The sequence below is a fragment of the Mirounga leonina genome, unplaced genomic scaffold (genome assembly GCF_011800145.1).
Source record: "Mirounga leonina isolate KUSES-001 unplaced genomic scaffold, KU_Mleo_1.0 Mir_129, whole genome shotgun sequence".
Classification (NCBI taxonomy): Eukaryota; Metazoa; Chordata; class Mammalia; order Carnivora; family Phocidae; genus Mirounga; species Mirounga leonina.
In genome coordinates, this window is record NW_023270323.1 from 14586414 (window position 1) to 14603646 (window position 17233).

Sequence of the window (17233 nt, forward strand, 5' to 3'; positions counted from 1 at the left end):
AATTAAAGAACAGATAAAATGCTTAAATAAGCACTTTAGAGATAACATCCAAATGCCCAATAAGCATATTAAAAGGTACCAATAACCTCAATATTCATTAAGTTAATGCAAATTATAGGCACAAGTAGGTACTATTATACTTCCATTAAAATGAGTAATATTAAAAACACTAACAAATTTGAGTGTTGGTGAGGATGTAGGGGAACTAATCTCATCTATCCCTAATGGAAGTATAAAGTGATCTACACTCTGGAAAACCACTGGCAGTTATCTACTAAAACTAAACATGTCCTCTATAACCCAAATATTCCACTCTTGGGTACATATCCAAGAGAAATGAATGTCTATGTCCATAAAAAGATAAATACAAAAATTTTCAGAGTAGCTTTATTCAAAATAGCTCTAAACTAGAAAAAATTTTAAATCTCATCAAAAGAAAGGCCCACTAATAAAATGGAATTCTACAAATCAATAATGAATGCTTCATGCATGAATGTATCTCACAGACATTATGTTGAGTGAAATAGGACAGATACAAAAGGGTATACACTAAATGGTTCCATTTATGTGCATTTCAAGAACAGGAAAACCCAAATCACAGTGACGGAAGTAGAATAGTGGTTATATTCGGGGGTAGTGACTGGGAAGGGGCATGAGGGAACCTCTGGGCATGTTGGAAATATTCCCAGCTTGATCTGGATAGTTGTTACATATCTATGCATGTGAGAAAATGTACTGGGCTCTACTCTTAAGAGTAATGTACTCAGGGGCGCCTGGGTGGCTCAGTCGTTAAGCGTCTGCCTTCGGCTCAGGTCATGATCCCAGGGTCCTGGGATCGATCCCCCCATCGGGCTCCCTGCTTGGCGGGAGGCCTGCTTCTCCCTCTCCCACTCCCCCTGCTTGTGTTCCCTTTCTCGCTGTGTCTCTCTCTGTCAAATAAATAAAATCTTTAAAAAAAAGAGTAATGTACTCAATGCAATGTACTTTAAAATATACAGGTATATATAAACCCACACATATTTTATATTTTAATAGAAAGTAAAAGCAAAATTAAAAAAGAGATGAAAAATGAAGAGGTTAATACTTTAATTCAGAAAAGAGTAAAACCAAAAGGGGTTAGATTAGCTAGAGAAGGCTCCATGGATAAAACATCTTTTTACTGAGCACTCAATAGAAAAAATGGAAAAGTGATTGATATGGAGAACATGACAAATACCAAATACATTTTCCTTAAAAAATATTATGGAGGTGGGTGCCTGGGTGGCTCAGTTGATTAAGCATCCAACTTTTGGTTTCAGTTCAGGTCTTGATCTCATGGTCGTGAGTTCAAGCCCTGCGTTGGACTCCACGCTGGACATGGAGCCTACTTAAAAAAAAAAAAAAAAAAAAAATTATGGAGGAAAATAAATTTAACTAAGGTGCTTGCATCTGCCCTATCCATTTATCATCATCAACAAATGTTTACTGAGCACCCATTTATGTCTATGAACTAAAGTTCACTATGTTGATTCCTGATTTCTTGGCACCTAAATCTGAAGGTAAATAAAATATACCCACATGAAAATGTATCACAGTCACTATTTAGAATCAAAATGAGTAGAATAGGTATGTATTAGTAGATCTTTCACCTATGGTAATGATGAGTTAGATGACTGGACCAACCCTACCTCAAAACAAAAACAAAAACATAAAAAGCTGAAAGAAATGCAAAAAAAAAATAATAATAATAGCATAAAATCCTAACAAGAAAGAACAGGAGAGGATGAGTACAAAGAGCTTCTGTGTGTGAAAAGCCAGGTGAGAGGCAGAGTGGCACTTCTGGTGGGCTCTGCCTTGGGGCATTCTGCCAATCTCCTAGAAACACTGAGAGGCAAGTTGTAATTTTTGGCCAACTACAGAGCTAAAAGAAAAGGAATCTGAGATCCATGCTTTCCAAAGGAGGAAACACTACCACTTTGGAAATAAGATTACAATTTCTATTCTAAGGATCATCAAGGTAAACCAAAAAATTCTGAAGCCTTGATGCTAGACAGCTATCACCCTCAGGTGACTGGCAGAAGGAAATGAAAATCCTCCATGAAAGGTTACATCCTAAGCCTCCAAATGTTGAAAAGTATATTTTTAAATAACTTGCCCAACAAAGATCACAAGGCATATTACAATATGAGCTAGAATCAACAAAAGCAACAGACAATAGCAACAAGCAGGGACTCCAGATACTGGAGACTATCAGAAAGACTGTAGTACAATTACATCATGTTTACAGAGATAAACTCAGGCTTCAAAGTTTCAGCAAGAAACTGAGAACCATAAAAAATGTCATTTGAAGAAAGAACCACCGAGGCACCTGGCTGGCTTAGTCGGTAGAGCACGCGAATCTCTATCTCAAGATCATGAGTTCAAGCCCCACGTCAGGTGTGTAGCCTACTTAAAATAAAAAATTTTAGGGGTGCCTGGGTGGCTCAGTCGTTAAGCGTCTGCCTTCAGCTCAGGTCATGATCCCAGGGTCCTGGGATCGAGCCCTGCGTTGGGCTCCCTGCTCTGCAGGAAGCCTGCTTGTGTTCCCTCTCTCGCTGTGTCTTTCTCTGTCAAATAAATAAATAAAATCTTAAAATAATAATAATAATAAATAAATAAATAATTTAAAAAATATTTTAAAAAAAGAAAGAAAAGAAAAAAGAACCACCAAAAACTACAGAACTAAAAAATACTATATCCAAGCTTACTCAATGAAGTTCTTAACAGTAGATTAAACACATTTGAAAACCTGATAAACTAGGAGGCAGGACAGAAAAACCTATCCAGAATAAAGCATTGCAAAGTAAGTACAGAAGACAGGGTAAGAGACATAGAGGTCACAGTAAGAGGGCCTAACAGGTGTTTCACTGGAGTCCTAGACAAGAAAACAGAATGGGACACAAGCTACATTTGAAAATATATGGCTGAAACATCCCAGGACCATGAAAGAATCTATTTGATTCAATAAATACAGTGAAGCACAACCAGGATAATGCAGTAGAGTATTTACAAACAAAAATAAAATAAAATAAAATAAAATAAAAAACAATGCAATGTGACTCTGTAGCTCTTCACATCGAAAGGTAGAGTTTCTTTTCCCACCCTTTGATCTGAGCCTGTTTTGATTAATAGAATTTTGATAGAAGTGAAGTGCCTGTTCTGAACCTAGACAGACCTCAAGAGGTCTTATATGTGTCTTTTTCTCTTGTAACCCTGCTGTGGCCACATGAACAAGATCAGGCTAACCTACTGGATAATGAAATATGTAGCCCAGTCACCTCCACTGCCCCCGCCAACACAGCAAAGCAGCAGTGCCTACCTAACCTGCAGCTGACTACAGACACATGTAGGACACACATGTGGAACCCAGACCATGCAGAACAGAGAACCATCCAGCTAGGCCCAGCCAACCAACAGAATTATAAGTAAATGATTGTTGTTTTAATCCACTAAGTTTTAGAGTGGTTTATTTCATAGCAAAAGCCAACTGACAGAGAAATAAACAAATCCACATAGACACATCACAAAGAAGTTTCAGAAAATTAAACAATTTGTAATTTCCTTAAAAATCAAAACCACAATGAGATACCACTTCACACCACTCAGAATGACTAAAATTAACCACTCAGGAAACAACACATGTTGGCGAGGATGCAGAGAAAAGGGAACTGTCTTACACTGTTCGTGGGAATACAGCCAATCTGGAAAATAGTATGGCGTTTCCTCAAAAAGTCAAAAATAGAACTACTCCAGGACTCAACAATTGCACTAGTTAGGTATTTATTTACCCAAAGGATACAAAAATAGTGACTCGAAAGAGCACATGCACCCCAATGTTTATAGCAGCAATGTCCACAATAGCCAAACTATGGAAAGAACCCATCAGCAGATGAATGGATAAAGAAGATGTCGTGTATATACACACATACACACAAAATGGAATATTACTCAGTTGTCAAAAAGAATGAAATCTTGCCATTTGCGACCACATGGATGGAACTAGAGTGTACTTTGTTAAGTGAAGTAAGTCGGTCAGAGAAAGACAAATATATGATTTCACTAATATGTGGAATTTAAGAAACAAAAAAGATGAACATAGGGGAAGGGAAGGAAAAATAAGATAAAAATAGAGAAGGAGGCAAACCATGAGACTCCTAACTATAAGAAACAAACTGAGGGTTGCTGGAGGGGAGATGGGTGGGGAGGATGGGGTAATTGGATGATGGGTAGTAAAGAGGGTACTTGATGGCATGAGCACTGGGTGTTATATGCAATTGATGAATGACTGAATTCTACCCCTGAAGCTAATAATAACTATATGTTAACTAAATTGAATTTAAATAAAAAAATTTTTTAAAAGAAAATGACTGATAATATGTAAGAGAATCTCGGTAAGATTAACAACTGATTTCTCAGCATATTTTAATTTTAATTAAAATTTAAAATGTTAAAAAAAGAAATAATTCCCTAAATGAGGTTGATCTTTAAGCATTTTAAATATTTCAATGTAGTGTTAAGTGGGAAAGAGTGGAGGAAGACAGGTATTCTAGGCCAAAAAAAAAAAAATCACTATCTGAAATGTAATCTAGTTGGGAGAAGATAATATAAGGCCAAAAGGTAGATGTGTTTAGAATTCAGGGCTCTGAACCAAGCAGATAGGTTGTATTATGGCCTTGCCACAAGCTATGTGACCTCAAGCAAGGTATTTCACCTCTGTACTTCAGTTTTCTCATATGTAATGTAAATTTTACTCATTAAGGATTAAAAAATGTAAATAAAGATGTGCTTGGCACATGGTAAACACCAGATGTTAGGGAACTTCACTCTTGAGATGGGAACCACTAAAACTTGTGTGTGGGAATAACAGAGAACCAGAGAATCTGAGTTATAAGGGGCCCTTGAGATTATATAGTCTTATCCTCTGGTGTGTATGTGTCCTCCATTTTTTGACAGTTCTATTCCATTCTATTATTAGAAAGTTCTAATCCAAAGTCTACCTCTGTAAGGCAGAGGAGTCTATTTTCTTTTCTGCAAAACAGCCTTCTTTTTAAAGATTTTATTTATTTATTTGATAAAGAGAGCGAGCACAAGCAGAGGGAGCGGAAGAGGGAGAAGCAGGTTCCCCACTGAGAAGGGAGGATCCTGAGATTATGACCTGAGCTGAAGGCTGAGGTCTGAGCCATCCAGGCACCCCTGTAAAACAGCCTTTCTAATAGTCAAAGAGAGCTAAAAGGTCTCCCATTACTCTCTTTTCTCTATGCTAACAGCTTCTTGTAAAATGAAATGTTTAGACTCCAAAGGCCTGCTATCCTCTTCTGGGTACCTTCTATACTGAGAAGTGGGAAGACAAAAAAAAAGGTCTTATTTCTATAGAAATAACTCAACAAAGACTATAATCCATAACATCATACCTGCCCTCAAAGAGATCGCATTCTAATTGGAAAAGCAGACAAGTAAACAGACAATTAAAACAATTAAGTGCTATGGTAGAGGTAAATACAATCTGCCACTGGGCATAAGAGCAACAAACCAGGTCCTGTGTGTGTGAGTATTTATGAGTGTGTGTTGGTGGCTGTTCAGAAAAGGCTTTTTGGAAGAAATAATATCTCAACTGAGTTTCAAAGAACTGAGTACGTTTTAGCCAAGAAATTTAGACAGGCTATCGTAACAGCTACCTATTCAAATGGTCCCTCTTCAAGGCTCTCCTCTCTTCTAAAGTTTTGTATGAGATAATGATAATAATGCATAATATATACAAAAGTAGTTTATAAAATTTGCAAAAATGCATCTTATACGGCCAATTTCTTATGTCCACTTTAGATTATTGTGTTAATTCACAGTTATGAGAAAGCATTTCTAATTGAAGTTTGGGCAAGAAAAGCAGGCTGATAGGTTAAAAATAAGCTTTATAGAGTAGAAAAACCTGGGTTCAAATATAAGCTCTGCACCTTTCTAGCTATTCATCGATTCAACTAACACTTATTAAATGACTGCTCTGTTATAAATATTCTGCTAATTGCTGGAAACACACAGTATCAATATTTTAGAAATGAATTTACTCTGCTATCCCTTTATATGGACTGCTTTGTCACCCAACTCCTAACATAAATCCTAAAACTACTGATATATTTCAAGAGTGCTTTCCTCATAGACATGTAGCTGGCAGAACTGTTTTGTTATGAAAATAAATATCCCAACACATTCCTGTAGAGATAGGACCAGATATGTACCTGTAGGCAAGGCCAAGACTTTCCTCAGAAAGCCCTGGCTAGGGGCACCTGGGTGGCTCAGATGGTTGAATGTCTGCCTTTGGCTCAGGTCACGATCCTAGGGTCCTGGGATCGAATCCCGCATCGGGCTCCCTGCAAGGCGGGGAGCCTGCTTCTCCCTCTGCCTCTGCCTCTCTCTCTGTCTCTCTCTGACTCTCATGAATAAATAAATAAAACATTAAAAAAAAAAAAGAAAGCCCTATCAGTTATCAAGCACAACAATCGCAGGTGATAGACTATTACAATAATGGCCTCCAATGAATCATGCCCCATCTGTCCATGCCCTTTCTAATGTAACTTGGCCACTCCTCCCAGAAAGAGGTAGACTCCATTTTTCCTTCCCTTGAATCTGGGCTGGTCTTGTGATTTACTTTGACCTGTTTTAGAGAACTGACATTATGAGATTTCCACAGCTAGCCTTAAGTGTGGCAGCTTCCACTCTAACCCTTTTGGAACACTTCTATGGCCCTATAAGGAACTACTGAATGAGAGACCATGTGGAGAGACAGAATCAGCCAGCAGCCTGATGTATATGTGAGCGCATTTTAGCTCCACCAGCCCCAAATGAGCTGCCAGCTGACTCTGCACCTGCATGAGTAAGCCCGGCTTAGACCAGCAGAACAGTCCAGTCAACCCAAAGAATCCTGAAAAATAATAGTTGTTTTACACCACTAAGTTTTTGGTTTGTAACATAGTAATACATAACTAAAGTACCCTATAAGATAGGTACTATTGTTTACCTGCAATTCACAGCTGAGGAAGTAAATTCTTAGCTTAAGTTTCAGAATTCTGCAAACACTTGAAAAACTATATCTCTTCTGATAAAGAATGTACTTCATTTTCTTCAACAAAACAAAAAAGAAAGCAAAGCGTGGGGGGAAATATAAGCTGAGCATGGGGAAAAATATATGATCATTTTACTTTCATCCAAATCTAAAAATTACATGCAGAAAGGATTAAACCATGAATGAAGACAGTCGGTACTCTATGGAGTAGAAGACACATTCACCTTATTTACAATCCATGGAATAAGTCATTATATGTACTTACTAACTGCTTTATAATAATAATAGCAACAAAGACAATTTTGTGGCACTAAATGTCACACTGTTCTAAGCAACATGTGTGATATAAATGTATATACACACACATACTCATTTTGTCCTCAGACAAGAATAAGTCCTATTATCCCCATTTTCATGAGAAGGAAACTGCAGTATATAGTAGCTAAATCCAAGATACACAGCTAGATTTCCCACTGATAAAACTAGATTACATGTGCCACCAGAGAAAAGATAGCAGAGTTTTCATAAAACACAGCCAAGGTTTCAATGGCCAGGTTAGAGCAGGTGTATCCCATTTATGTAGATCAACATGATCTCAGCTGTCAGGATGTAAATATTACCATCAACTTGAGACGCATACTTTAAACAGAATTCAAGTTCATTACAAAAGAACAGTGCTGTATAATCTACAAAAAGAAAACGGACAATTATCTATCTACCTACCTACCTACGATTAACACTATTGTAACTGCTTGCATGACAGGCACATGTCACAAATTTTAACGTGGAGTGGCTCTAACCCTTCAACGTAAATTCCGCAAAATTCCTAAACAATTCAGATTCCTGCAAATATCACTAATCTAGACATCCTGACTCACGTTGTGAGGGCGTTCCGCTTATGTGCCCCTCTTCAGAGTTGGTGGCGGAGAGAGAACCCAAAACACAAGGACTCACAGAAGATGGTCCGGGTGGTTCTGAACGACATGATAGCTGCCATACCTCCTCACCCCCGTCAGCCTCTAGAAGCCATCTCCCAGAAAACCCTGCATCGAGGTCCCAGAATATACATTTCCCTCAGTCAATTAAAAAAAAAAAAAAAAGGCCCAAAGAGAAACCAGAATTCGGTGTGAGAGGACAGCCAGGGATGGAAAGAGGCACCAGGGAAGGAAAAGAAGGCCGTGGGAGCAGTCGTCCCTCAGACCATGCTTCCAGAATCTTAACAGGTAAGGATGCTATCAAAGACAGAACAAGTTGACAGTCACCCCAAGTCTGCCCCCCCCGCCCCCCCGCCAGGGTTCCCTGCACCGGCTTTCTGCTGCTCCCAATTTTTGCGTCTACAAACGACCTCAGGCCCGCCCCCTTGGTCGTCAGGCCGTATCACATCCCAAAGCCGCCGTCAACACAAGAACAGGTCTATGGCTTCCCTGCCGACCTCCCAGGGCCCTGGGAAATACTCACTTGCCCGCAAGATCTTTATGAGAGCCGCTCGAATTCATGAGCTGGGCCAAATCCTGCCGCACGGCTGCCGCCATCTTTCTTCCAGCTCAGCAGAGGCTGCCGGGCCTCGCACAGCCGAAAAGAAAACGAGTGTAGTCCTCCAGACTGCAGCTAGAGGGAACCCGAGATGCCATAGAGTACCGACTGTGTGGGCCAGAGCGCCGGGTGTGAGAGCCTGCGCAAGGTCCGTCCCCAGAGTTGAGTGACGCGAAGCTCCACTCACGTCCGAGGCCCGCCCAGGATTCTCCCACAGGCTCAGGCTCGCGCGCTCCCACTTAGGATTGGCGGACGAAGTCCAAGGCGTGTGTTGCTTGTGCAACTCCAGTAAGTGCCGGGTACCCGAAATTGCCGCGTTGTCATTAATTAAGTTCCGTGTCTCACTTACGTGGTTTACTGTTGTTCCTAGTTAAGACAGCCCTTAAACTTCGTGTGTTAAAAACGAATTGCTTTTATGTCCAATGCACCACAGACTGGTACTGTTGTAAAATACAGTAAAAAAGGACATATTTCTCCTCTGACTTTGTACCCTTTATATAGGTTGATCATGCATCCCAGTTTGTCCCGGATGATGCCATTTTCCGTCTGTTGTCCTGGAGTGATTATTAATAACACCCCCTTTCACTCTAGAAACTGTTCTATCTGGATGATAAATTATATGGTCACCTACCTTTATATGTAATTGTATTCATTACTCATGTATCCTCATGGAATTTCTTTACGCACATAAATGTAAATTGTTATCCTTTCTTTTTTTCATAGAAGATAACACACCATATCATTATTCCCCTTGGTTTTTTTCACTTTTTTTGGAGATCTTACCATGTATATCCAGAGAGCTTCCTCATCATTTTTTTTTTTTTTTGAACTGGAGAGTATTGCATATAATGAGGGGATGGTCATAGTTTATTTAATCTTTCTAACCAGACACTTAAATTGTTTTTAATCAATCAACCAGTGCTGCAGTAAAGAAGTTCCTACCAACAATATGTAGAAGTGCCATTTTCTACAGCCTTGCCTACAAAGGATATCAAACTTGAATTTTGTCCTCATGGTGTGTGATAAATAGAATGTCCCTTCTATTGGAAAAGGGAAAGGAGAGAAGACTAGAACAAGGACATTCTTTAAGAAAGTAATGTGGAGATTGCTTACATCAATTCTGATACCAATCCGTTGGCAAGAACTTAGTCACATGACCAGGCCTAGCAACAGTGAGGCTGGAAATTTGGTTTCCAGTCCAGCAGCCCTTTGCCTAAGAAAAAGAAAAGGATGGGTTTAAAGGGACAGTCAGTAGTCTCTACTATAATCTGTCTCCCTGATCACCTAAATATCTGAGTGTATCCTTCTTACAGTAGAACACTCTTACCCCCAAAGAACAGAGATCAATTCCCTATTCAGTTTCTGTATCAGCTCAAAAAGCAGGATGTCCGATGATGCACAACCCTCTCCATCAGATTGGGATATGTCTTTTCATGGCCCAGAGTCATATACACTGTAAAACAAATTATCTGCTCATGCCTGTACATGTAATACAAAACAACCGTGGAACAGGAACAGGATAACCACAGTTAAAACTCAAAAAAATTAGAATGTGAAACACATAGCAGTTACTTCTCCATAGCAATGATGGGACCCTGGGCAGGAATTAGGAATACTCAATACCTTGTAGGGAGTAAGTTCCTTGGTTAGACCCTCATTCTGCTCTTTGAGAGGATCTCCATTGTCCATTGTACTCTGGGCCCCAGTTTTGCCCTAGGAATGCAAGTTAACTGGATTTTGGAGAGTATTCCCTCTTTGGAGGAATGCCTTTGGACTTGGATTGAGAGCTTTTGTAGGCCAGGTGTTTCAGTGTTTTGTTTTTGTTGTTTTTTTTAAATGTAATTTCATTGAATATTCAGTAAACTCTGCTTCCAGACAGTTTCAGGTGCCAGTAACCACGCCCACAGTTGTTTCCAGAAATAGTTGTTAAATGTGGCCTATTTCCTGGCTTCCACACTCAAACCTTTCTTAACATCTTCTTTTTAATGATGACAGTCTTGAGGTTATCTGAAACAATAGGCTTAAGTGAGAAGGGAACTCTATTAATTTGATTTTTGCTTCAGTTTATCTTTGTTTTCTGTTGTTGTTTTTTTTGCCCATTTGTGTTTGCCAAAAAATCTTAATGGGCTATGAGAAAGCCCAAAATCTCTTCTGCTATTTAGGGGTACATAAGCAGTTGTCTTTTTCAACTTAGTGAAGCCCAAGAATTACCAGCTGTTCTATTTACTTTTTACTCTGACTTTGAGCTTTATTTGTAATACCTTGCTGAAAGCAGAAAGAAGCAACCAAACATACAAACTGTCTCTTCCCATATACCTCCACTAGAACTACAAGCTAGGTAGAGAAGTTGTCTGCCTTCCTGCTTATTGTAATCAGCAATTTGACTAAACTTTTTGACATGACAAGGCCTCCCTTTTCCAGACTGCTCAGGGGTAATCCCGCTCAACCGCTAAAAGAATCTATGTATTTTTAGGTTTTACTTACAGCGGGGTGGAAAAACAAACAAGCCTGGTACTGGAAACTTATTCTCTCTTTTCAGTTGCTTAGCAGCAAGAAGTTAGCTAGGCTTGTTTGAATTAAGAAATTCTAATTCTGTTTTACTATGCAAAACCTTAGGTCCCAGCCCCTACTTACTGAGTCAAAACTGTCATATTATCAAAATCCATCTAGTAATTTTTGCACATTAAAGTTTGGGTAGCATTGCTCTAGCTTAGATGTCCACATCACTAGATAGATGAGTTCTCTCACTAAACTCTTGCCTATTAAAGCCATTTCCCTGGCTAGGAAACTCTCACTTTTATATAATCAGATATAAAACCTGGTCTCTAACCCCTCACAATTCCCCTACAAATATGCAGAGGGAGTCATCCTGGGGTCCTTTTCCTGGTGCATTTTCCACTCTGTGTCCCATGTGCCCAGCTCAAATATGCCTTGCTATAGAAATAAAAAAAGAGCATAGGTGATTGCATATATTCTGCTGTTTTCTGAGCATCAGTCCTTACTCTACATTTGTTCCACATGTTGCTAGTGCTATGTGACAAAATTATTCTAGAGTCACCTTGTGTGTTTCCTAGCCTAGACCCAGAATCAGCTGTTTCTCCAAGAAGCCCTTGTTCCTTTAGTTCCTTTTAGGAATGATATTTACAGATAACAATCTGAGTGCTAGGGATGTTCATTGCTACTGTCTTGGTCATTTTGGGACCTTTTCATAGGACAGAACTAGGAAATATATAGAGAGAGAGAGGATAAAATAAGTCATGAGTTCATTCTGATACTTCAAATTCCAGTATAGTTGATTTTACTTAACCTATTCTGTATTACTTCCATATCTCCTTACCTCCACATCCAGAATCCTGGTTCACAAGTACATAGGAGATTACAGAAGCAGCATATTCATTCATCCTACATTGTACACACAACAACTTCAGAATAGCAATACTAATATACTATCCCCGATGTGATTGCTGAAGGAATTCAACATTTTCCTACTACTCTTCCATTTCCTCTCTTCTATTGTGAGCACATACAGCTGTGACAAACTATACTTTCTTGCTCCTAACCCTCCTTTGGTCTTGTTCTGTAAGTAGTACACATTTAATGCTCACCATCATCTCTTATATTGAGACTTCTTAGTCATTTTAGTTGGCTAAAGCTAGTTCTTTAATAGGTTTCTCAGGAAGGGGCTCCTGGAAAACATAATTTTGAATGTTCTTGAATGTTGGAAACATCTTGTGCCTTTTATGTTTGAAAATCAGTTTTGTATTATCTTGACTCACTTTTCTTGAGAATCTGAAGTGTGATGCTCCATGTTCTTGTGACCAAAAGCATTGCTGAAAAATATCTCATGAGAGTCTAATTTTCTTTTCCTTATAGGTCATCTCATCTTTTTGCCTAGATGCCCCCCAATTTTTTTCCCTTTAACATCAAGTAATTTTACTAGACTATGTGCTTGTGTTGGTCATTCTGGGTCAATATTCTTAGGTATAGAGTGTGCTCTTTCAATAGATCATTTCAATTTTTTCAATAATATCTTTAATTACAATTTTTCTTTTTGCTCTATTCCTTCGGTTTCTTTCCTCAGAAACTACTATTGTCTTTATGTTAGATCTTCTTTATCTTAATATTAGTCACCTTCCCTCAAAATCTTTTTCTTTTTTCACATTTTTAATTTTCTTTTCACCCTATTTCTCTTAAGGCATTATCTGACACTTTTATTTGCTCCTGGTTTCCTTCTTGTTGAGTCTTCATTCCCAAAATAATGTTTTTATTGCTAATGCCTACTGAGTTCTGCCACTCATTATGTTTTTCTGTCATGTCCTGTACCATTTTCTTTTCAATTTAACTAATGTGAAAAGTGTATTAAGGCTTACCTTCTTTTCAGTTTAACTGATGATTACCTTCCCTTTTCTGACATTCACTATCACTTTTTCTTTAACAATGTGTGAGGACAAGTTGCAGCCCTTTACTCGCTTCTGGACTCTTTAGTCCCCCATTGCCTCTGTATCATACCTCAATAAATGAGACTCATAGAATATTTTTACTTCCACATCCTTCACTTCTAGTTGAGACCTTGAAAATATATTGATGTCTGCCCCCTCCACCCTTACCTAGTTCCTCGGTTTCACTGAGATAGGTTGGTACTTTGTTCCATTTCAATAAATATTTGCTTTTCCTTTGCAGTATGGCTCTTCTATTTTAGGAATCCTTAAGTTAACACTTGGGCTATAATTCCCAGTTTCATTGTCATTATTCACTTACATTACTATATAAATTATACTATATAAATTATTCGTCACAAATTCCCCTTCTCTTCATCTTCCCTGTCTTGGTCTGATTGTTTTGTTGTTTGGTAGTGCTCACTCTTAAGTGATCCCTCAGAGGCTGTGCATGGGTAACATATTTGTGCTTCTGTGCATATTCACAAATATCTTTCCATCCTCTTGATGGTTGAATGAGATTTGGGCTGAGCTGCTGTCCTTTTCCCTCAGTGACCTGTAAAATGTTACTCCACATCAACTCACTGTCTGCAGCAACCATCCCAGAAACCTACCAACTCCTGTAGTTATCAGCCCAAAATGGCCAGCACTTGATTGATCACTGACAGCTTCCCTAATTTTTGCCCCAACCAGGGAAAGCCAAATACACCCCCCCATACAACCAATTACATAGGATACCCCACTTCTGGGCTGCTGCTGATAGCTCCCCCATGCCAACAACCTCCAATCAGGGCATACCTGAATTCCCTTTTTCCACTATAAAGCTTTCCATTCCTCTGCTTGTCTTTGAGTATCTGTTAAACAGAAATGATGGTGTCCCAAATCCCTTGCTATAGAAGCTCTAAGTAAATAGCCTTTGCTTGTCCTTATTTGGCTTTGTTTATTTTTGTACCTTTCTTCTCCCTCTCTTGTACTTTTTCTTCTTCTTCCTCCTCCTTCTCTTTCTCCTCACCCCTCCTCTCCCACCCCGACAGTCTCCTTTGTTCTTCTGGTTTTTCGTCTTTTTGTAAGTAACTTATTCTTTCCACCTGAAAGTTTGGTTTTGTTTAGATTTTATTTATTTATTTGACAGAGAGAGACACAGTGAGAGAGGGAACACAAGCAGGGGGAGTGGGAGAGGGGAAGCAGGCTTCCCGCGGAGAAGGGAGCCCGATGTGGGGCTCGATCCCAGGATCCCAGGATCATGACCCAAGCCAAAGGCAGACACTTAACGACTGAGCCACCCAGGCGCCCCTCCACCTGAAAGTTTTTGAAGATCTTCTCTTTATAGGAATTTCCCTCACATCTGCCTAAGTGTGTCTTTTCTCATTGATATTACCTGGAACTCAGTGACCCCTTTCCCTTGCAGATGCATGTCTATCTTTAGGTCAGGGAAATTTTCTGTTATTATTTAATTATTACCTCTCTTTTTTCTGTTCCTTTCTCTCCTTCCAAAACTCCAAAAGTCACATATCAGGTCTTTTGGAAGTATCTTCAAAGTGATGTGCCTTTTCATCATAATTTCTCTCTTTATATTTTTTTGCTCTGTGTTTTGAGCTATCTTTTCCACTTTTCAGGCCACTTAGCAGGATTCAATCATTCTCCTTCAATGTATCATCAGTGTTGTGTTTTTAAAATCATGCTTTCCATTTATTTACTTGTGTAAAAATCTTATAGCTGCTTTATTTATAATAGCCTCAAATGAAAACAACCCAAATGTCCATTATAAGGAAAGCGAATAGAGAAACTGTGGTGTAATTATTCAATAGAATACTACTCAGCATTAAAAAGGAAAAAAAAAACTACAGATAATATGCAGGAATATGAATGAATCTCGAAACATTATACTGAGTGAAAGAAATCAGACATTAAAAAGTACATATAATAAGATTCTATCTACATGAATCTAAGATTCTAATTCTAAGTCAAACAAAACTAATCTATGGTGACAGAAGATCAGAAATTATTTAGGGAGGGGGGAAATGGGGAAGGATGGTAATTTACTGGGAAGTAGCAGGAGGTGATGAAAATATTCTATATGTTTACAGAGGTGTGGGTTACATGGGTGGTATGGTATAGATTTATCAAAAAAAATTCATCATACTGTATACTTAAGATCTGTGCATTTTATTGCATGTAAAATCTCAATTTAAAAAGAGAATAAAATGCTTTTTGTTCAATAGTCTTGTGTGTGTATTGAATTTAGTCTTCTTAAGGGTTTTTATTTATGTATTTATATATTTATGGTTTCAGAAGTCTTCTGTCTTCTTTAGCACTTTCAAAAGCTGGTGGTCTGTCAGCTTCAAAGGAAGAGAAGTTTCAGTGCAACTGTTCTGTTTCCTTAAAGCTCCTCTTTGTCAGGATGACCAGCAAGTCCTTTTTCTTTCTTTCTTTCTTTCTTTTTTTTTTTTTTGACAATTTATCTCATTTTTTTTTTTTTTAGATTTTATTTATTTATCAGAGAGAGAGAGACAGAGGCAGGCAGAGGGAGAAGCAGGCTCCTTGCTGAGCAAGGAGCCCGATGTGGGACTCAATCCCAGGACCCTGGGATCATGACCTGAGCCGAAGGCAGATGCTTAACTGACTCAGCCACTCAGGCGTCCCTCATTTTGTTATATTTTTAATTGAAGTATAAATATGGCGTTATATTAGATTCAGGTATACAGTACAGTGATTCGACAATTCTACACATTACTCGGTGCTCATCATGGTAAGTGTACTCTTAAACCCCATCACCTATTTCACCCATCCCCCCACCCACCTCCCCTCTAGCAACCACCAGGTTGTTCTCTGTATTTAAGTCTGTTTTGTTTGTCTCTTTTTTCTTTGTTTTGTTTCTTAAATTCCACATGAGTGAAGTCATATGCTGTTTGTCTTTCTCTGTCTGACTTCTTTCACTTAGCATTATACCCTCCTAGGTCCATCCATGTTGTTGCAAATGGCAAGATCTCATTCTTTTTTATGGCTGGGTAAGATTCCATTGCATATATATATATATATTCCACATCTTTATTCATTCATCTATCAATGAACACTTGGGCTGCTTCCATATGTTATCTATTTTAAGTAATGCTGCAATAAACATAGAGGTCCATTTGTCTTTTTGAATTAGCATTTTTGTTTTCTTTGGGTAAATACTCAGTAGTGGAATTACTAGATCATATGGTAATTATATTTTTAATTTTTTGAGGAACGTCTGTATTATTTTCCACAGTGGCTGCACCAATTTGCATTCCCATCAACAATGCATGAGGGTTCCTTTTTCTCCACATCCTCACCAACACTTGGTATTTCTTGTCTTTTTTATTTTAGCCATCTTGACAGGTATAAGGTGGTATCTCACTGTGGTTTTGATTTGCATTTCCCCGGTGATTAGTGATGTTGAGCATCTTTTCATGTGTCTGTTGGCATTTGTGTGTCTCAGAAGGTCCTCTTAAGAACAGTGCCAGGCAGGTACTATACTCCCACTTGAAGGACCATGGATCTTCTCAGACTATACTCTCTCCATTATCCAGTATGTTCTGATGCTTTTCCCTTTCTCTCTATCTCTAGACTCACTATAACTTGAGGCTTCATTCATGTCATCTAGTGCCCACTGTGTCTGTCTGCTCATTCCCAAGTATTCATGTTTCAATTTGGGTCATATAGTTGAATTGGAAGTGGGAGAGAAGGGTGAAAGATATGTGATAGTCTGATTCATTTTTATAAACTAGCTGGTACCCGAAACTTTGTGCCTTGTATTTAGTAAGCAATCAAAAATATTTGTTACACTGAGTAAAGAACATAGTTGAGTAAATAAATAGACCTAGAAAATCCCAGCATCATTGAATATTGTTTCCATCTAAATTTCCCTTCTCTGGAGTTGGCATTAAAATCAAGGAACATACAAATCCAAAGGTTGAGTAGGAACTAATGTTAGTGAGGTAGAGAAGATGGTCCAAATCTGCCACCAACTATGGGAACAACCAGAAGCAAATAGTGAAATCTGGGTTGTAAAGCAAGAGCTCTGAGACCTAGAAAGACAAGTAGGAAGGGATGGGTTAAGAGAGTAAGTAGAGGGACACCTGGGTGGCTTAGTCGGTTAAGCGTCTGCCTTCGACTCAGGTCATGATCCCAGGGTCCTGGGATCGAGTCCTGGGTAGGGCTCCTTGCT

The 17233-nt window shown here is 38.7% G+C and overlaps 1 protein-coding gene across 3 annotated transcripts in view; it reads right to left on the bottom strand.

Moving 5' to 3' along the window:
- COPS4 (COP9 signalosome subunit 4) overlaps positions 1-8695 on the bottom strand; it is a 39709-nt gene extending 31014 nt beyond the window's left edge. The window contains exon 1 of one of the 3 annotated variants that reach the window (XM_035004635.1): positions 8531-8695. In XM_035004635.1, the coding sequence (XP_034860526.1) occupies positions 8531-8604 (74 nt within the window). In that variant the 5' untranslated portion in view covers positions 8605-8695. Of the gene's footprint in view, positions 1-7027; positions 7124-8530 lie in introns of those variants that run through there. The other 2 variants (XM_035004633.1, XM_035004634.1) reach the window with 2 other exon arrangements.
- Between the last annotated feature and the right edge of the window lie 8538 nt (positions 8696-17233).